Here is a 22,872-nt window from a genome sequence, read left to right as displayed (position 1 = left end):
ATAAGCAGACGAAGAATGCCTACTGTCTATGACTATGTATGGGATGGACATTATGTATAGAGTTCAGTGATTAAGATTTCTCTCTGTGACAGTTACTGCAAAGGATGGTGAACAAAGACAAGAGAGCAAGCTAGAGTGTCTTTGGGAAATTATCCTATATTTTCCAAACTTCTTCTAGAAATAAAAGTCTAGATTCCTTTTGTTTAAAAAAAAAGTGTGTGTGTGTGTGGGGGTGCAGCTAGGTAGCTCAGTGGATTGAGACCCAGCCCTAGAGTCAGGCGGACCTAGGTTCAAATCTGGCCTCAGACATTTCCTAGCTGTGTGACCTTGGGCAATTCCCTTACCCCCCATGCCTAGTTCTTACTGCTCTTCTGCCTTAGAACCAATACATAGTATTGATTCTAAGATGGAAGGTAAAGGGTTTTTGTTTTTTTTTAAACCCTTGTACTTCGGTGTATTGTCTCATAGGTGGAAGATTGGTAAGGGTGGGCAATGGGGGTCAAGTGACTTGCCCAGGGTCACACAGCTGGGAAGTGGCTGAGGCCGGGTTTGAACCTAGGACCTCCTGTCTCCAGGCCTGACTCTCACTCCACTGAGCTACCCAGCTGCCCCCGAAGGTAAAGGTTTAAAAAAAAAAGTATAACAACACTCCACTGAATCCTTCCTTATAACAAAGGAAACTATGCAAAGCCAACTAACACTGCATCAGACTGTATGTACAGAATTCTACATCCACAGTATAGTAGTCAACTGAGAGAACATATTTCCTTCTCCGTTCTTAGGGTCTGAGATGATTAATTACAATTCAGTAGAATTCAATGGCTATTTAGTATTGTCAACGAAATTATTAGTCATTGTGTACATAATTTTCTTTGTTTTACTTTATTTTGCAGAAATCTTCCCATTATTCTCTTCTCATACTTGCAATTCTTATACTATAATAATATATCATTACATTTATATGTTTCTTCAGCCATTCCCAAGGTAATGGACATCAAATTTGCTTCAAGTTTCTTTTTTTCTTACCACAAAGAGAGTTACCAATATTTTGCAATATTGAGGCCTTTCAGTCATTGAGCTCTTTGGAACATATGCCATATACTGGGATTGCTGGGTCACAGAATACAGATAATTTAGTGAATGTTCTTGTATAATTCAAAGCTTTTTCCAGAATGGTCAAACTAATTTATGGTTCCATCAAAGTTTATTAGGGTGTTTATCTTCCCAAGTCATTCTACTCTTGATTGTTTCCATTTGAATAATCAACTTTTGGATCCATCTTAAAAAAAAAACACACCAAACATTTTAATTAATGTCTTCTTTTTATATCACCTGCATTTCCTAATGTATACCTTTTCTCCCCCCCCCCAAAAATTACAAGAATAAATGAGAGAAAAAAAATCATTCTAGCCAACATGTGGAAAAAGTATTCTACAGCTACAGCTCCCTGCCTTTGCAAAAATTGAGGGAGAAGCATCTTCTATTTCTTCTTTAGGGTCAGGCTTAGTCATTACAATTTTTAATCATCCAGTTTTAATTTTTTTTTTTTGTTCTTTCTTTCTATTCACACTGTTGTAGTCACTATTTTCCTGACTATGCCAACTTTGATTTTCATCAGATCTCATGTCTTCCAGGGATTCTCTCTAATCTACATATTCATCATTACTTCCAAAGTGGCAATAGAGCATTTGTTAAACATTTACTATATGCTAGGCATTGTGCTAACTTAAGGGGACAGAAAAACAAGCAAGCAAAGCAGTCTCTGCCCTCAAAGAGCTTACATTTTAATGGAAGAAGACCACACATAAAGGGGGACTAGAAAGGTGGGGTACTCATGTGGTAGCATGATTTGGAAATAGCTGGAAAATGCCAGGCCTAATTCCAGATATATAAAGCAAGCTCACATATCAGAGTCCAGAATGGCTCTGATATTAGAGTCCAATGTTCCAGTGGGTAAGGGATGAGGAGGTTGAGGACAATGGCTCAGGTGCAGGTGGCACTGTTTGGAATGTTCAATTAATATGATTTGTTTTTACCATTTCCCAATTAGTGAGTATCTATTTTGTTTTCAGTTTTTAGTTACTAAAAAAAGCGATGCTAAAAATATTTTGTTGTATCAGAGGTCTTTCTTAATCAACTCTCTTTGGGGAAGACTCATCTTTTCAAACCCAGTATTTTTCCAGTAATATATGGCTGTGGGGAATGGAATGCTATAGTGTCTGAAAAACTGAGGGTGAGGCTCATGCAAAGGGAAATAGATGGCAGTAGAAGGATGCAATACAAGAGATTACACATGATAAGTGGTGTAAAGGATGTCATCAAAGACATGTACAATCAGAAAAAAAAAAAAAGATGGATATATAGCATAGTAGCAGTGTAGGGCAACCAACAGACAACCTGCCTGCTCCATCGGTAACCAAGTTTTAAAAAGGTGAGGAAGTCCTCCCTCAGACAATGAAGGTAAAGAGGAATGTGACACAGGATAGACAGACAGGGTGGGGTTGTAATCTGCATTGTTGGAGGGAATACTCACATTGGATAAATCCCATATCCACTGGAATATTGGCATAGAAGACAGAACGTCCTAACAATTAGAGCCATGCTATCATAGCAAGGGCTGCCACCAGTGGAAGTGTTCAAGTGGAAGCTTGAAGACCATCTCTTTTGGCTGTTGTAAGATCAGATTAGGTGACTTCTGAGGTTCCTTCCAACTCTGAGACTCTATGATTATCCTGAAAATAGGTTACAGTCAATCTTTTATCTTTCCCTACCTTTATGCTAAAGCTAAATGTTCACTTCCATTTGACAAAAGCCTTATGACTCTATAGGCTCCCAAGTTATTCCCCTAGGACAGTGATGGGCAAACTACGGCCAGATTTGGGGGAGGGGGGGCAGAGCACCTGAAATGTTCTATCTGGCCTCAAGACATTATTCCTAATCTGACAAATACAATGAGTAGGATACAATACAATGAAATTTTGAAAGAGTTTCCTTAGAAACAGACTGACAGACGAGCATTTCCTTTCCTTTGGCCCCCTCTTTAAAAAGTTTGCCCATCACTGCCCTAGGAAGTAGGAAATTTGATCTTTCTAGGTTTACTTATAAAACTGCTTTCACACAAACCCTAATAAATATAAATTCATTAGAGTAGAAACCACTGACATTACTTTAAAAATATCATGTAAGTCCTTTTAGAGACTAAAGGGACTACTTAAGATAAAACATTTTTATTGATAAGCAACTTCTGTCATTTTGCAATAAAAGTTTCATTGTTAAGTACAGGTATTCTTGAATGGAAATATTGAATTCTATAAATATTTGTTATTCACTCATTCTGGGCTTCATGGTGAGTGTAAGGAGGAAGAAGGGAGTGGAGGCAGAGCCACAAGTCCATCACTCTTCCCATTGCTGCCTACCATCATGTCCTAAATCTTCAATTCAATTCAATCAATACAGTATGTTGTCTGAGTCTTTCATTTCCTAGTCACTCTCATCTGGACAGTCGCTTATTAAGGCCCTTGCCAAAAAGGAGTACTCAGAACTGAACATCAGATGACAGTGATACTATCATCTCACCTACCCTGACATCTACTGGAGTTTTCTCAGTCTTAACAGCAGAGCAGCTGAAAAATGTTTGATTTGCTTTAATGACTATTTTATTTTTTAAAAGGGTATATGAAGCAAGAAAGGGGAACTACTGTTCTAGTCCTTATCTTAACCAATGAAAAAGAACTGGTTGCTTCTTAAGAAATGAAGAGAATTTAAGAGAAAGTAACAACTTCACCTTTGAATTAAGATAAAGAAGGGTAAAGCTAAGACTAATTTAACATGTACCCTAGATAGCAAGAGGCTGGATTTGAGTTAAGGAAAAAAAGGCTCTCATCACCCAAGATTTTATTTTTTTTTTATTATTTTTTTTTTAAACTCTTAACTTCTGTGTATTGGCTCCTAGGTGGAAGAGTGGTAAGGGTGGGCAATGGGGGTCAAGTGACTTGCCCAGGATCACACAGCTGGGAAGTGTCTGAGGCAGGATTTGAACCTAGGACCTCCTGTCTCTAGGCCTGACTCTCAATCATCCACTGAGCTACCCAGCTGCCCTTCACCCAAGATCTTAAAGGGAATTTGGTTTAAAAAGGAAGCAACCCAAAGAGAACAATTAGGGAAATTAATGACTACCTTTGATTTTAAAAAAGAAACATCCACAAATTGTGGTATGTGAAAGATTATTATTGTACCACAAAAAAGATAACATTAGAAAGCCAGATGTAGAGATGTAAGGTACTTGGTTCAAATCTGATCCCAGACACTTCCTTGATGTGTGACCCTGGGTGACCCCAAATGCCTAGCCTTTACCTCTCTTCTGCTTTGGAACCGACACTTAGTATTGATTCTAAAACAGAAGATAATGGTTAAAAAAAAAAACACCATAAGGAACTGAGAGAAACCAGGGAAGATTTACATGAAGTGACACACTGTAAAGAAAGTAGGATGAAGAGAATAACATGACAGCAACAATCTAAACAATAACAACAGAAACAACACTGATGAATTTTAAGGAACAATCTTGGTCTTAGTGAATGATAATGAAATATGCCTTTCTCCTCTCAAGAGTGATGTGAAATGTAAACATGTGAAATTCAACATGCATAATTACATACATTTGCTGTTGGTTGGCCTTGGGTATTTAATAAATTTTACTCACATTAATAAATGCATACTGATTGCTGGTTGATTATTTAAATGGTTTGGTTTTAAGGAAGGGTTCGATGTGTGTGTTAAAACAACTATCTTGGGCATATAATCCTAACCAAATATCCATAGCAACACTATGAATGTAACATAATATTATTGTAGTGTAAGAAATGAAGAAGATGAATTCAGAGAAACATAAAAGGCATTGAGTGAAATGATTCAAAGTGAAGTAAACAGACCTTGAAAAACAATATACTATGACTACAATAATGTAAATAGAAAGAACCAAGCCAAGCTGTTATTATAATTATAATCCAATCCCTGAGAAGAGATACATCACTCTTTTTTCCTTGGTGACAAAAGTAAGCAACTAGGGTTTCATACCCAGCCAGGTAACTATTATTCTTTTTGTTACAAGGAAAGCTCACTGGGCAGGAAGGGAGAAGGATAGCTCAGCCACAAAGAATGGTGATGTAAAAACAAAAGGCATCAATAAAACTCTTTTAAAAGTTCATAGTTTGGGTCCTGCGTTATGATTTCATCTGTAAAGGAAATTCTCAATGAGGAGTCCTTTTGTCATGCGGATGGCAATTATTCTTCATCTTTTAGTCTTATAGAATTGCCTGGGACACTCAGAGGTTAAGTGACTACCCCTGAGTAACAAATTAAATATCAACCAATAATTATTTTTTAAGAGTCTACTAGGAACAAGGCACTCCATTAGGTCCTGGAGTTTATTCTGGGTTAATGCAGATACAAAAATACATATGTGCATATGTATGTGTATATGCATATATACACAAACACACACATACATGTGCAACTTGAAGATGTATACATACAAAACTTATACAAAGTAAACACAAAGGAGTTTTTCATAGGAGAGGAAACACTAGCAACTGAGAGATATTAGGAAAGATTTCATGTAGTAGGTGGCTCTTGAAGTAGACTGAAAAAAGCTAGAGATTCTAAGAGACAGAGGCAAAGATCTGGAGGACAACCTGTGCAAAGGCACACAGAGAGGAGATCAAGTGTCATGGGTGAGGAAAAGCAAGAAGGCCACTCTGACTACATAGTATGAAGTACCATTCATAAAAGTAAGCTGGAACTCCACTGTAAAGAAATTTAAATCTCAAATAAAGGAGTTTCTTTTATCTTAGAGGCAATATGGAGGCACTGGAGATTTTTTAAGGTGGGAGGGGTGTGTGATATGGTCAGATCTGTCTGAGTATTATTTTAGCAGTTGAGTGGAGGACTGGAGGGGGAAGGGGCTTGAGAAAGGGACCACAGGAATAATTCTGGTGAGAGGAAATAAGGCCACCAGTGTGATAGTGTGGTAGTGTGGAGAGGATGAGATTTGGAAGTAGAATCAACAAGACTTGGCAACTTTTTAGATAGAGCTGAAGGAGAGTAGGATGATTCCAAGGCTGCAAACCTAGAGTAACTAGAAGGAGGTAGTATCCTCAACAAAAATGGCAGAGAAAAGACAGGCTTGCCTGAAGTCTCCCAAATTTTCCTCCAAACAACTTTAAATAATGCCTCAAAATGAATTCTGGAGAGGCAGAACTTGCAAAAGGACAAGGTTTCCCAGCCAAGACAACTCAGAAGGTCAGAAGGAAAGGTTGATTTCATTAGGATAACACTGCCCTGACAAGCCAGCAACAAGCCTCAAAAGTGACTGAATCAGCACTGTTGACTTTCAGAACTTTTAGCTCACAGATAGTTAGGGTATCAGACAATTGGTCTGAAGATTACAGTGGTCCCTTTGCTGGCATTGGGTGTAGGATTCTGTTGTATCACGTATACATAAATTTGCAGTCCCAGAATGAGGAGGAATATCATCACATCTAAGTTTTTGGCCATAGGAAAGCAGGGATCTTGATCACAATTCCAGGGAGGAAAAGATTGCTTGTAGTTGTTCACAGACCAGAGCACAGGCCAAGAGAGTTGTAATATACCTCTCCTTAGATCATACCTCCTAGAAAGAACTGAAAACTTATGGATCTCTAGAATGAACTCTGAAAACATCTGACAAAAGACCTGAAGTTTGGATGTGATCTTTTGATTTTCCTTTTTGGATTGGTCTAGCCTGCTTTTCATGGCTTTCTAGCTGGTCAATTTTGGTCTCCAATTTGCTCAATTTCTGTGCCTCTTTATCCATATGGGCAATTTTGTCTTTTAAGCTGTTATTTTCTTTTTGTATTACTTTTATTTCTTTTTTCCACTTTTCCTCTATCTTTTTACTTGGTTCTTGAACTCCTTTTTGAGTTCCTTAAGAGCTTGTGACCAATTTCCCTTTTTTGGGGAAAGTTTGGATATGTTTGCTTGTTTGTCACTCTCTGCTGTTGCTTCTATATTTTGCTCTTTTTCTCTACAGAAATTATCCAGGGTCAAGAGCATTTTTTTTTTGTTGTTGCTGCTTATTCCTTTTGCCACTAGTGGATTGGGGTTCCTGCATGATGATTGCTTTCTTAGCTTCTGTCTTGCAGGGCTTTGCCTTGGTAGTATCTTCCCTACCCAGTCAGAAGCCTGAATGGGGGCAGGTAAATCTGTGATGTTCCATATGTAGTAGGCTTTAAAGAGTTTTGCCCTGAGGCTATCTTTCCAGCTCTTGCTGCCTGGGCTGTAGCTAGCCTTGCTTCTACTCAAGCTCCTTGATCTGCAGCCCAGGATCCAGGCTCCTCAGCATCTGGTCTCAAGTCTCACTGCCAAGGCCTTGCACTGCCCTCAGGGGTAAGTCTGTGGTGCCCTCCACCAGCCCCTGAGAATTTAGAGATTGCCCCTCTCTGACTCTGGCATGGGGGGAGGGGTGATCAGCTTGTGCTTTGATAAATGCAGTTTTGCCTCCTTATAGCTAGGAATCCTCAAATACTGCCTATCTTTAAGGGTACATCCAGTGGGAGAGCCCCTTTTATTCATCTAATTTTGATTTCTGTCTTTTTGAGACACTTTGTAATGACTGGTTAAAAGGAAATTCAGAAGGCTCCTGCTACTATGCTGCCACCTTAGTTCTCAAGACCTGAAGTTCAGGACAGTGCTCCCTCCCATCTTTAGCAGTTTAAAAAATTTTTTTTAAATTCAGAAACAGCCTGAAAAAATGAGCAAATAACAACAAAAAAGCTAACCATAGAAAAGTAATTATGGTGACAGGAAAAATCAAAACACAAACTCAGAAAAAGACAACAAAGTAAAAACTGCTACATTCAAAGCCAAAAAAAAAAAAAAAAAAAAAGTTAATTGGTCTCAGGCCCAAAATGAATTTCTTGGAAGAATTCAAAAAGAATTTTTAAAATTTTTAATTTTAAATTTAATTAAAAAATAATTTAAGAAGTATTTGACTACCTGAAAAGCATGATTTAAAAAAAAAAGAGCCTAGACATCAAGGAAAACTGCCCTGATATCCTAGAACCAGAAAGTAAAATAGAAATTGAAAGAACCCACCCATTACCTCCTGAAAGAAATCCCAAAATGAAAACTCCCAGGAATAATATAGTCAAATTCCAGGGCTCCCAGGTTAAGTAGAAAATATTGCAAGCAGCCAAAAAGAGACAATTCAAATATTTCAAAGCACAATCAACATAACTCAAGATTTAGCAACTTCTACATTAAAGGAGGTTTAGAATATGACATTCTGGAGGGCAAGGGAGTTAGAATCACAACCAAGAATCACCTATGCAGAAAAACTGAATATAATCCTTTGGGGGAGGGGGAAGGGAAGGAATGGATATTCAAAAAAATGGGACTTTCAAACATTCCTGATAAAAAAGATAGAATATTTGAATTTCAAATACAAGAATACAAGACACACTGGGAAGCATAAAAAAAGTAAACAAGAAAGGGAAATCACAAAGGGATTCAATAAAGTTAAACTGTTTTACATTCCAACTCGGGAAGATGATACTTGTAACTTTCAAGAACTTTATAGTTATTAGGACAGTTAGAAAGAGAATATACTTAAGACAGAATGCAGAGGTGTAAGTTGAATGAGATAGAACAATATCTAAAAAAATTAAGAATGAGAAAGAGGAATGCACTGGGAGAACGGGGAAGGAAGAGGAAGAATAGGGTAAATTATCTCACATGTGAGAGGCATGAAAGAACTTTCATAATCAAGGAGAAAATAGGAGAGAAAGAAGTGGACAACACTTGAACCTTATTCTCATCAAAACTGGCTCAGAGGGAATAACATACACACTCAGTTGGGTATAGAAACCTATCTTATCCCATAGCAAAGTAGGAGGGGAAGGGGATAAGAGAAGAGTAGAAGGCTAATAGAAGGGAGGGTAGATTAAGGGAAGCAATAGTCAGAAGCAAAATGCTTTTGAAAGTGGACAAGGTGAAAGGAGAAAGAGAGTAGGATAAATGGGGAGAATAGGATGCAGGGAAACACAATAATCCTAAATGTGGAAAAAAATTTGTAGCAAGTTTCTCTGACTAAGGTTTCAAAATATGTAGAAAACTGGGTCAAATGTATAAGAATACAAGTCATTCCCTAATTGATAAATGGTCAAAGGATATGAACAGGCAGTTTTCAGAGAAAGTAATCAAAGTTAGTTCTAGTCGCATGGGAAAATGCTATAAATGACTATTGATTAGAGAAATACAAATTAAAATAACTATAAATGACTATTGATTAGAGAAATACAAATTAAAATAACTATTCCATGCCTATCAGATTGGCTAATATAACCGAAAAGGAAAATGATAAATGTTAAAGGGGATGCGGGTAAATTGAGACACTGGTGGAACTGTGAACTGATCCAGCCATTCTGGAGAGCAGTTTGGAATTATGCCCAAAGGGCTATAAAACTGTGCATACCTTTGACCCAACAATACCAATAGGTCTGTATTCCAAAGAAATAAAAAACAATAAGGAAAAAGACCTATTTGACAAAATTATTTATAGCAGATCTTTTTCTGGTGGCAAAGAATTAGAAAGTGAAGGGGCAGGTAGGTGACTTAGTGGAAAGAGAGTCAGGCCTGGAGACAGGAAGTCCTGGGTTCAAATGTGGCCTCAGATACTTCCTTGATGTATGACCCTGGACAAGTCACTTAATCTCAACTGCCTACCCTTTTTTGCTCTTCTATTTTAAGAAGGTACCAGTTTAAAAAAAAAACGCACTACTAAAAAATACATCTTACTTTTTTCATCACCTTTTTTTTGAGTTCTCTTCCATAAAATAACTAATGGAAAAATGTTTCACATTGCTACACATGTAAAAATCTGTATCAGACTGCTTGCCATTTCAGGGTGGAGGAAAGAAGAGGAAGAGAATCTCCCTCAAAAAATTTTTTAAAAGGTTAGAAACTATTTTTATATGTAATTGAAGAAAAAAATTTTAATGTTAAAAAAATTTTTATATGTAAATGGGAAAAATAAAAAAAATTTTAAAAAGTGATGACAAGACATGAAATGATGAAAAACATGAGAGATGCAAGAACTAAGGTACCTCCATCCCCAAGGGTACTACTCTTCCTAGGGTTAAGATGTTCATGAAAACCTAATCATATACAAGAAATAGGGCCTAGTCTCTCAAGATGTCAGCTAGAAGGAGCCCTATTGACTAGCTCAGTCTGCTTCTTGCTTTCACTACCACACTCCACCTCATTTTCCAATGAGGTGGAGAAAACTGATATACAGAAAAGACAAGTGATTTTCTCAAGACTACAAATAGCTCATGTAAAACTAAAATGTGAGTGGTCCTAACAGAGAGAGGTGATGGACTCAGATTTGGGGGAGAGGGGAGGAGGATTTGTCCAATGTGGGAGTTTGTTTTGTTTGACTAAATATGTTTTTAATAGGAATTTTTGTTTTTCTTGCTTTTTCAATGAGGGGTGAGAGGGAAGATGAGCAGGAGAGAATGTGGGCCTGAAACTAAAATGAAAATAAAATGAATTAAAAATAAATAAAGCACGCGCACACGTACGAATAAAATGTGAGAATCGAAATCTGCTCTCCCTTCTCTAATCCAATAGTCTCATCCCAGATTCAAGGGATGTAAATAAGCAAACTTCTACCAAAGGAAATTAGAGGTTTGAAAATATTAATTCATATTTGTCATAACAAGATATCTGAAAGGTCCATCTCTTAGCCCCTAAAGAAATTCCCTTTACATAATATGCATGATATCCAACAAATCCTCTGCTTGAACACCTCTAGTCATAGAAAATTCACCTTTTAAGATAACCTATTTGAATACAAAACCTCATAGAATAATGAACTGGAAAGGAATCTCAAGAGACAATCTAATCTTCATCTTGCCTTTTACTTTTGTTTTTTTTTTAAACCCATACCTTCTGTTTTAGAATCAATATTCAGTATTGGTTCCAAGGTAGAAAAATAGTAAAGGCTAGGCAATGGGTAAAGTGACTTGCCCAGGGTCACAGTTAGAAAGTATTTGAGACCAGATTTGAACCAAGGACTTCCTGTCTCTAGGCATGGCTCTTCATTCACTGAGCCACCTAATTGCCCTGCTAACTTCTCTTTTAAAGATAAAGAAATTATGGAAAAGAGAGGAGATGTAAATTGTCCAAAGTCACAAAACTAAAGCTAGTACAAAAATCAAGATTGGATTCCCAGTCTTATGGGTCTTGCTAAATAAGCTAACCTTTCCTTTTCTTTTCTACACAAAAATCACACCTCGGCACTTTGATGTCTTATTGGTTAGGAAAGGGAACTTGATCTAGAATCAGTCTGAAGCCCTGGAAGATCCAAGGAATACATAAAATACCAAGAGACTAGATGCCCCCCAAACTCTTTATTAGCTCTACTATCCATCTTTAGTTGGAAAGAATTGCTTTCTTCACCCTATCTGCTTCTATATCCCCATACTAACTCTGTTTCTTGTAGGAAATGCAGCCAAATTACCATTTTCCTTACCAAGAGCACACATGCCTCTCTAAGATGGGCTTTTTTGGATCACTCTACAACTTGTTACCAAGAACCCAGAAAATCACTCTCACCTCATACTAGCAAGAGACAAAAAGCTTTAGGGAACAGATCATAAGCTGTTAATGAGAGCAATTACCTAATCAATTAAAATCCTCAGAGAAAGAAGACACAAATGAATGATAGGGAAGAAAAACTAAAGCAACAAAAAAAATTCACCATCAGAAATTTTGGAAAGGTTACCTTTATTCTAAATCATAATCACAGTATCTGTTAAACAGAGACAAAGAAAATTACTTTTAAATAGTGGGAGAGGGTCAGAAAATGGAGAAAAAAATCATCCAGCAAACCATAGCTTAAACAGAACTTCAGAAAACTAAGTAGTTATGATTTACTATTTGAAAGGCAACATAAAAGACCAAAATTGCTTTGGAGAAGCACAAGAAAAATATACCATAGTGAAATATAGTGAATGTAAGATTCGAGAAGAGGACAAACCCAAAACAGTTGTTTGCAGAGGACATGTTGCTGAAATAAAACTAGATGGCCTTCCTGATCGAAATCACAGGATTCTTTAACAGCAAAGCTCAAAGGGGCCTCAGACATTACCTAAAGCAAGGATATCATATCATAGAGATGAAAATTGAAGTCCAAAGGAATGATATCACTTGCCCATGGTCAGACAAATAGTGCCACAGTCAGAGCTCATTATGGAGTTCCTCAGAGAAAGAAGGCAGCTGGTGCACCCTTGTCCAGAAAGAGGACTCATCGAACAAGCCCCATTGAGTCCTGACTCCTCACTCTTTAGGCCAGGGGTTGGCAACGTATGGCTCTTGAGCCATATCTGGCTCTTTTGAGGGCCAGATATGGCTCTTTCTGCAGGAGCCATAAAGTCAGTTTTTTTCAGGTGCTGTTACAGGAGCGTGCACTGTGAGCACTGTACGGCTCTCACGAAATGATGAAATTACATTTTAAAAAATGTGGCGTTTATGGCTCTCACGGCCAAAAAGGTTGCTGACCTCTGTTTAGGCTAATGTTTTTGAAACAGGCTTAGAATTCAACTCCTGCCCATATTGTGTGCACATACATAGCTTTATTTATTTATTTTTCCCTTTTAAACCCTTAACTTCTGAGTATTGACTTATAGGTGAAAGATTGGTAAGGGTAGGCAATGGGGGTCAAGTGACTTGCCCAGGGTCACACAGCTCGGAAGGTCTGAGGCCGGATTTGAACCTAGGACCTCCCGTCTCTAGGCCTGACTCTCAATCCACTGAGCTACCCAGCTGCCCCACACATACATAGTTTTAAAAGACCTAATGGTTACTTTTAGTAAGACCCCTGAATTCCAAAGGGCTTTCAAATTTATGTTTGTCTCACTAAGTATACATAGTACAGGAAGGAAGTGTTAGCAATATGGAGAAGGAAATAATGAAGACTAATAGAGCAAGGTAAGAGATACAATAAATGAGATTTGGAAAGGAATCATGATGAACACTGAGACATATTCTAGGTACTGAAATGAACATGTATATAGTTACTAAGAAAGCTTAGTTGATTAATATTTAATATTGGGTTTTAATAAACATTTAATAAAAGACTAATGGAATAGAGAGGAGCCCCAGGTGTCCTTGGCCTACTTCTGGAAAAACATGGTTTAAGCAAATGGTTCATGGATCAAAGTAGATTTGTTGATGGGTGGCTTGTAGCATTCAAAAGAAGCCAAATGGCTTTAGGTCCATCTAGTGTCTTTCCCACCCTCCTGGATCAAAACTCAGAAAGGGAAGTGCTGTCATGACCATCTGCATTCTCCTGCCGGTTAATTAAATACTAGATCAAAGGAAAACTTTTGCTAAGGTTGTAAAAGAGAAACCAGGTGAAGGAGGAAAGCAAGTGGCAATTTAATGCTATTTCCATCCTTCCTGGATACACTGAGTATCCTCCATAAAGGGCCTGAGGAGAATATAAAAAAGTATGGTCGTGCAAGAAGAGCCATCACCTGTCTGAATGTTTATTTCATGTCAATGCACTCCGAAGACAATGAGGTAATCAGTTCAAGGCTCCTAGAGTCCAGTGGTCTTTGCAGACTGAGGACAGACTTGGAGTAAGTACACAGTGATACAATCAATTTTGTTAATATGTCAGGGGCAAAAAAGCCAGATCCTTTCAAAACCACAATGTCAATGATAATGCAAAGGAATCAGAACATTTCACACTTTTAAGCATCATGGAGAAAATGCAGCCCCTTACACAGTAACATGGAATTTCAGAACTAGAAGGGATCATACTAAAATCACTACCTCTCCCATTTACAAATGGAAAAACTGAGGTCCAGTGATAGGAAGAGACTTGCCCAAAGCGTTGTGGGCTAATTTATTGTTGGGTCACGATTAGTCTACTGGCACATTGCTCCTTTTACCACAGCCCCAGTTATTAGCATATTAGCATATAAGGTTCCCAGGGCTGATAACACAAATGCTTTCTGGATGTGAAGAGATAGCAAGATGCCTTTGCTTTGTGACAAGGAGCATTAATTATAGTCTCCTTAGTTCAGAAAGGACCATCAGGTCTTTTAGTCATTCATGTAAGACCAAAACAAAACAAAACACTAAAGACAATATGATCAGAAACACCTGTGTCAAGGTTCCTTAAGAGGTCCCCTGAAAAAAAAAATTGAGATGTACATTCTGTGTAAATTTCCCAAGTTTAACCAAAATGATATTCCCAATGGTAGCTATCTTCACTCAACAGTGATGTGCATTGTCCTTCCCCTCATTTCACTGTGAACTAGTTTAACTGGTGGTCTTGAAACCTTTCAGCAATGATTCAAATGCAGGTTAAAAAAGCATTTGGAAAACCAAGGGGGAATGTGTGAAATTACAGTAACCCTGGTGCAACAATGAGTAAGGCAGCACCAGAAATATTCATTCTCAGGAAACACCTATCCTAATACAGATGTGGTTGCAGGCAGCCCATCCCTGAAAGAGAGACAAAAAACAAAGAACATGAAAAGAAGAGATAAGAATCAGACAAAAGGTGTAGGGCAATATGTGCCAAGGGGAGGTGGGGGAGGGTGGGAGGTGTAAGGGAAAGACTATTAAAAAAAAAAAAATCAACCCAGGAGAACTTTTAGACTTGCACTTATAATCTTAACTTTTCAAAACAGCCAATTCCCATGACCATGAGGCTACACACTTGCCTAGTTCCTGTTTGGTTGTCTTACATTCAAGTCTTGCCATGGAGCCTAGAAACGGAAAGGCAAGTTTTATCTTACTAGGTTGTGAAATCTGTGTGTCAGAGGAGGAGTTCTGTTTCCATATCAGTCTGAATCATCTGCCAATTCTGTGACCACAATTTGCATATGACACACATCTCCAGTAACAGGCTAGTTTTCCAACTCTCACTATTGAGCCTGACATGAAATCTCCTTCACATCCTTCTAGTTGTCTTATAATCTGGCTGCTAAAAAGTTTAAGCAACTATGTACAAAACACACAACATACTGAGGCCAATGTAGGCCTTTTCTTCCAGGAATAAGTTTGTCATACTATACATAGTATTTCCTGGTGGAATTCCTTACACTGAATTACTGCAGGAAGTTTCTGTTGCTAATTTACTATTCCTCAAAACAAAATAAAAAAATCCACCCTCTGAACTGAGTATTGTATCACTGGCTAAACACTGTCCACACTGCTTTATCAAACACCTTCATTGAGGAAGGAAATTGGTCTAATTTCCTGTTACTATCTTATCCCACAGATTTCCTAGATGCCCCTCTCCCTCAACCCCCCCAAAAGGATGAGGGACATGAGTGGAAATAGGTTTTTAAGTACTCTTGTTTCCAAATCATCTCTTCAAACAATCAAATCAATCAGTAAACATGTACTAAGCTCCTACTATGCACCAGGCCCTATTCAAACAATCTCTTTCCTTTAAGAAATTTCCTAAAATTTCTTACTGGCACTAAACAACCTATGAGGTAATCTCCGAAGTACTTAAATCCTTTTCTAAGCAATTATTCCTCATTAAAAGGTAAGGTTTTGGGGCAGCTGGGTAGCTCAGTGGAGTGAGAGTCAGGCCTAGAGACAGGAGGTCCTAGGTTCAAACCCGGCCTCAGCCACTTCCCAGCTGTGTGACCCTGGGCAAGTCACTTGACCCCCACTGCCCACCCTTACCAATCTTCCACCTATGAGACAATACACCGAAGTACAAGGGTTAAAAATAAAAAAAAAAAAAGGTAAGGTTTAGTAATCTATACATGAATAAAAGGGCAAACACAAAACAATCAATGATGCATTCTTCTATTATGAGTGACAAATATCACTTTTCTGCTATAGGTTTTGTTTCTGTAAACTTACACGAGACAAAATTAACAGCTGCCACCTCCAGGAGAAGTCCCTGATGAATGACACTTACCACGTACTAAGCAATCTTTATTCCATCAGCTTTTGGGAGGTGAATGAATGTGGGAGGGGGGATAGTTATTGCTCTTTTCCCACTGAGTAAAAGTAGCTCACATTTATATAGTGCTCTACAAATCATTGCTCTTGTGATAAATTAAATGGTGGCAGTATTATCACCCATTTTATAGATAAGGAAACAGGATCTTGGAGAAAGAAAGTGGCTTATAGAATACTAGGATTTCAACACTAAAAGGAAGAAAACTTGGGAATCAGCTAGGAGAACTGCTCTGGATCCTCTTCCTAACTGCTTCCCATATGCTTTGGTCCCTTCTTTCTCTGTTCTCTTTCCCTGGTCAATTTCACTTATTCCAGAAATTTCAAAATAGATCACTCCCAAATCTATACCTTATCAATCCCATTAGAACCTTCAGGGATGGTTTCCTTCTTTGTACTTTTATCTCAAATGCTTGTCAGTTAATTGATTTAATCTTGACATCTGAGCTACACAGCAAATCTTTGTAGGCATAGTGCCCACAGAACATTATACTTGGGTGTCCCACTGACACCTCCAAATCAAAAGATCCAAAATCAAGCTTATCTTTCCAATTAAACCTATTCCCCCTTTGGATTTCACTATATCTGCCTATAGGGAAACCATTTATTCCTTCACATTACTACAAGACGGAGGTAGGTGGATAAAGGGCTAGGCCTCAGGAAGCCCTGAATTCAAATTTGTTCTCACATACTGTGCTTGACTCTGGGCAAGCTACTTAACCTGTTTCCCTTAGTTTTCTCAACTGTAAAACGAGCTTGATGATAATAGCACCTATCTCACAGGGCTGTCATAAGAATCAAATGAGATAATATTTGTAAATTATTTAGCAAAGCCCGACACATAGCAGACACTTAATAAATGTTTATTTCCTTCTGTGTTCATTGTATTGAAAGATGAGAGAAAAGTCAATTATGAAAGCCTGTTAATTCTACCTATGCTGAATCTCTGGCACTTTTCCCACTGCCACTAATTTAGTACACTCATTACTTCTCACCTGGACTACTGTAAGTCTCCATTCATTCCCCTCACCAATCTAAACATTATATTGAGCCCAAAATCTTATGCAAAGATCTGGTCATGTAACTCCTCTTTACAAAAATCTTTGACGCTTTCCTATTATTTACTGAGGAAAGTTCAAAATTTTATCTGATCTTCAGGGCTCTCAACAATGACACTCCAGTCCTCTCATGTTACTCCTGTCCATGATCATCTACTCTATGATCCCAGCCAAACTGGATTCCTCCATTTTCCTATGCACTATTCTCTCCTACCTCCATTCATGCCTCTGATTATCCTACTATTCCCTAATCCTGAACCATCTTGCCCTCCTCTCCTTTTCCTGTGTAAATTTTTACCCTATCCTTTATTTATTTTTTAATTAGTTTGGAATATTTTTCTATAATTACATGAATCACATTCTTTCCCTCCCCTCCTTCCCATAGTCAATGAGCAATTCCACTGGGTTTTACATGTGTCACTGATCAAGACCTATTTCCATATCATTAGTATTTGCACTAGGGTGATTGTTTAGAGTCTATATCCCCAATTATAGCCCCATCAAACCATGTGTTCAAGCAGTTGTTTTTCTTCTGTGTTTCTATTCCCACAGTTCTTTCTCTGGATGTGGATAGTGTTCTTTTTCATAAGTCCCTCAGAACTGTCCTGGATCATTGCATTACTTCTAGTAGAGAAGTCCGTTACATTTGATTGTGCCACAGTGTATCAGTCTCTGTGTATAATGTTCTCCTGGTTCTGCTCCTTTCACTCTGCATCAATTCCTGGAGGTCATTCCAGTTCACATGGAATTCCTCCAGTTCATTATTCCTTTGAGAACAATAGTATTCCATCACCAACAGATACCACAATTTGTTCAGCCATTCCCCAATTGAAGGGCATCCCCTCATTTTCCAATTTTTTTGCCACCACAAAGAGCATGGCTATAAATGTTTTTGTATAAGTCTTTTTCCTTATGATCTCTTTGGGGTATAAACTCAGCAGTGGTATGGCTAGATCAAAGGGCAGGCAGTCTTTTAATGCCCTTTGGACATAGTTCCAAACTGCCTTCCAGAATGGTTGGATCAATTCCCAGCTCCACCAGCACTGCATTAATGTCCAAATTTTGCCACATCTCCTCCAACATTTATTACTTTCTTTTGCTGTCATATTAGTCAATCTGCTAGGTGTGAGGTGGTATCTCAGAGTTGTTTTGATTTGCATTTCTCTGATTATAAGAGATTTAGAATACTTTTTCATGTGCTTATTGATAGTTTTGATTTCCTTATCTGAAAATTGCCTATTCATGTCCCTTGCCCATCTATCAGTAGGGGAATGGCTTGATTTTTTTGTACTCCTTATAAATTGATTTAGCTTCTTATAAATTTGAGCAATTAGACCTTTGTCTAATTTAGCTCCTTATAAATTTGAGTAATTAGACCTTTGTCAGAGATTTGATAAAGATTTTTCCCCCAATTTGTTGCTTCCCTTCTAATTCTGGTTATATTGATTTTGTTTGTACAAAAACTTTTTAAATTTAATGTAATCAAAATGATTTTACATTTTGTAACATTCTCTATCTCTTGTTTGGTATTAAAATCTTTCCTTTCCCACGGATCTGACAGGTAAACTATTCTATGTTCACCTAATTTACTTATAGTTTCCTTCTTTATATTTAAGTCATTCACCCATTTATCTTGGTGTATTTTACCCTGTCCTTCAAAGTCCAACTCAAAGGCCATCTTCTTTATGAAGCTGAATTTGATTCCACATCCTCCCCCACCTCCAGCTTTCCAATTTAAAACTTGCATGTAATAGATTATGACTCTTCAATGCACTTTTTATGTAATACTGTATTTATCCTGTCTGTATCAATGCTTTCTAAGCTGTAACTCACTGAGGTCAGGTACTCTGTCTTAACTACACTTTGTATCTTTTCCCATTCTAGAATGATGCTCTGTAACACTTTTAATAAATGACTACTAAAATTGTGAATAAATTGTAGAACATCAAAGCTAAAATCCTCATTTAACAGAGGCCCAAAAAGGGGAACTTTGCCCCAAAGTTTAATAGAATTGAAATGAAAACACATTTTCTAGTTTCAAATTCAGAGTTTTTCAACACTACATCCCACTATCCCTCTAGAACACAGAACAACAATCACAAACACAATTCTGGTGACCCAGGTTTGCCTATCATCCACATCCCTACTGTTTCATGAATAAAATACTGGATGTGGAATCAGAAAGTCTCAAGTTTGAGTTTTAACATTTACTAGTTTGGGGCAAATTACTTTCGTCTCTTACAGTCTCACTGTGAATAATGCTTTTGTAAACTTCTGTAAACTTTTTTCCAAGGTGCTATATAACAATAAAGAGTTGGGAAAGGCTTGGTTTCTTGGAGTCAGGAAGACTGGTTCTATTGCACCTCAGACACTTCCTGGTAGCATGAAGCTGGTCAAGTCACCTCTTCCCTGTCTCCATTAGACTAAGTTGTTTCCCTAAGTTTCCATAAGACTAACAGTTGCCTCTCTGCACTGTTGCTGCAAGTTTCCTTATTAGGAATAACATATACCAAGTATGTACACACATATATATGTATCACACACACACACACAGGCATCCTTTAAGTAAAATAATTCTACCTTCTAATGTAAGCCTTCCCCTATCCCACTTAATTCCAATGCTTTCTCTCTATTAATTATTTCCTATTTATCTTGTATATAGCTTCCTTCGTATATATGTTTGTATGTTGTATTCTCCCATTAGATTGCAAACTCCTTGAAGGCAAGGACTGTCTTTTCCTTCTTTTCATATCTCTAGCACTGAGTTAACACAATGCCTGCCAGCCTGAAAAAAGTGCTTAAAAATGTTTACTGAATGGAATATATGTAAGTATGTCCATATACATAAACAGGGGTGGGAACCCCAAGACAGGGGCTGGAGCCAGGGCCTCATATATACACACCTCTCTATCTCTATACTGACTACTCCATTCATTCTTTTCTAGCACTTTTACGATTTGCAATTAGGTAGATAATACAAGCTTAGGGAAGTAACGTGACTTGCCTTAAGTCACTAGTGTTCCCAGTACACTCCACTAACAAAAGGCTACTTTTAACGTTATTAAGCACCTACTGTATGCATCAAGTCTCTCGAACGGTCCCTCGGCACCTAATCCCATGGCAATCTCAGTATTGCAGGGCATGGAGCTGAAAGGAGTCTTTGGAATCACCTAGTCTAAAAGGCTCATTCTACAGAGGAAGAAACTGAGGCTCAGGGAAGGGATGTGACTTAAGGATCATAGAAACCCTTCAGTGTAATCCCTTCATTTGACATATAAAGAAACTGAAGCCCAGAGAGTTGAGCAACTTGGCCAAGGTCACAGAGGGACCAAGTAGGAAGCACTTGGGATTCGAACTCAGGTCTGCTCTCTTCAAGTCGGGTGCTAAAGCCCGGCGCCCCGGTGTTGGTCCCCGACTAGAACAGCCCTGTGGGGACTGGGACGAACTGCTCCCAAGAGGTCGAGAGAACGCACTGGAGGGGGAACGGGGGAGTTCCTGGCTTCTGGGTCCCCGGGGAGTATTCCAGGAGGCGACTCCGCTCAGGCCTCGGCCCAGGGGGAAGGGGCTTCTCGGGCCGGCTGAACCTGAGCGGGAGAGGGGCATGAGGACCAGGCTCGGGATGGAGGCGCCGGGAGGTCCCGGCTGCAGCCCCGCCCCGGCCCCAGCCCTGGTCTTGGGGTTACCCCCACCCTGCAGACACCCGCTCCTGCCCCGGCTTCGGCTTCTCCTTCACTCACCATCGCTACCGCCATCTTGGATCCACGTGTCGCCGCCGCCTACGTCAGCGGAAGTGGCGCCCCAAGTCTGACGGATTTAGGCCCGGTAAGGGGGTGGGGTCCGTCCTGGGCAGCTTTTAGGCTCCCAGCCCCGATGACCGGAAAGGCAGAGGCGCGGATTCTGGGATTCGAAGGCGCACAATGATGTCACCAAGCCGGAGCTGAAGGGGAAGCTGTAGATTTGAGCGCCATCTTGATTCCTGGCAACGCCCTCCCTCTGTCAGTCATAGGTGGTTTTTTTTCTGTGCCATCTTGAGTCCTGGCAGACTTCCTTACTGACTCAATTATTCACAGCCGGGTTTCTGCGCCATCTTGACTCCTGGAAACGACTTCCATACCTAGTTCCTCGTTGTGGGGTAGTTCGCACCATTTTGACTCCTGGAAGGGAGAACCGTTTCCTTGGCTGGTGTGAGCCGGATATACCAAACCTGGGACCTAATAGCTTTGGCTTTGAGTGGGAGAATAAACATCGCTGAGGTCGCTGAACTTTGGTGGTGTATTCGGGTTCCTCGGGGAAGTTTTTTGCTATGTATGGGCAAAGAGCCTCAGTTTTCCTCATCTGTAAAATGGACCTCCTTTTCTCAAATTTGTTGTCAGGATGGGCTGTAGTATGAAGTAGACTATAAAGGTAGTGTCTTGGGATTTCCCTCTTTGCCCAGGAATTGGTCTGTATTGATTTAAAGAACCTTTACTCATTGAGCTCCACAATAAAGATAGGTTAAATGGATTCAGGCCCACTTTTTGGTTAGTCTTATATATACACCAGTATTAAGAAGGCATTGCTTTTCAGACCTGTTAAATTATATTTACATAAATGGAGAAGAGAAGAGATAGTGGGGCATTTGACCAAAAAGCTTCTCCCATTTCCACCAATTCTCTTGTGTTCTGATTTTATGAAATTTAAAGACTGTGAGAGCTAGGGGTAAATTCCCCAGAGCTGTCTGGTTTTTTAATCCGGAAAATAAGAGATCAGAGACTTTTCCACTTCTGAAGAGAGATCAGCTGGACATTGAAAGCCAAGTGACTATCATCATCTTTAGATACTCCACATTTGTTTTAGCCACATAAACATACTGGAAGGTGTGGAAGAGTTACCACAGCAAGTGACAACTCAACTATTCACTCCTGTATTTGTTTTGTGGCCTTATTTTAATATTGGTTAGAGAGGATTCTCATGGTGACTTGGAGTTTCTCTGCTCTACTCTCAAACTCTACTATTCAGATAAAGGTAAGAGGCAGTTTGGGCCTAGATCAAGAGGCAGCTGAGCTCTGGGACTGGTCAGGAAGACCCCAGTTCATATCTGGTCTCACAGACTTCCTATCTGTGTGACCCCAGGCTGGTCACTTAATCTCTGCTTGACTCAGTTTCTTCAGCTGTAAAATGAGAAGAATACCAGCACCGACCTTCCAGGATTACGTGAGGATTAAATTTGTTAAAATTGCTTAGTACAGTACCTGGCAAATAGCAGGCATTACATAAATGCTTATACCTTTCCCCTATCATAATCATAAATCAGCCTGAATTTAAAGTGAACATGGATTGGGGGAAATGGCCCAGTTTCTGTAATTGTTCATTTGCTAAGTCCCATATAGTAAAGAAAGATCATTGGAAGTGTAAGAATTTAAATTTAAGTTTTATGCTAAATATGAGAATTCTTTTTTTTTATTTTATCAGTAGTTTATTTTTTAAAATTTTTCTTTTCTGGGAATTTTGTTTAATTAATTAATTTAGAATATTTTTCCGCAGTTAGAAGATTCATGCTCTTTCCCTCCCTTCTCCCTTCCCACCTCCCATAGCTGATGCACAATTCCACTGGGTTTTACATGTCACTGATCAAGACCTATTTCCATATTATTGATATTTGCATTAGAGTGATTGTTTAGAGTCTACATTCCCAATTATAACCCCATCAAACCATGTGATCAAGCAGTTGTTTTTCTTCTGTGTTTCTACTCCCACAGTTCTTCCTCTGGATGTGGATAGTGTTCTTTTTCATAAGTTC

The 22,872-nt window shown here is 38.8% G+C and overlaps 1 protein-coding gene across 1 annotated transcript in view; it reads right to left on the bottom strand.

Annotated features, from left to right (window-relative positions):
* Positions 1-20,856, bottom strand: part of TM9SF4 (transmembrane 9 superfamily member 4) — a 59,938-nt gene extending 39,082 nt beyond the window's left edge. The window contains exon 1 of the mRNA XM_044664296.1: positions 20,831-20,856. Within this exon, the coding sequence (XP_044520231.1) occupies positions 20,831-20,845 (15 nt within the window). The 5' untranslated portion in view covers positions 20,846-20,856. The remainder of the gene's footprint in view (positions 1-20,830) is intronic.
* Positions 20,857-22,872: the final 2,016 nt, after the last annotated feature.

This window comes from Gracilinanus agilis, chromosome 2, assembly GCF_016433145.1.
Source record: "Gracilinanus agilis isolate LMUSP501 chromosome 2, AgileGrace, whole genome shotgun sequence".
Taxonomy (NCBI): domain Eukaryota; kingdom Metazoa; phylum Chordata; class Mammalia; order Didelphimorphia; family Didelphidae; genus Gracilinanus; species Gracilinanus agilis.
Note: the sequence above shows the minus strand (reverse complement) of the source record. Positions and strands in the feature narration are given on the sequence as shown.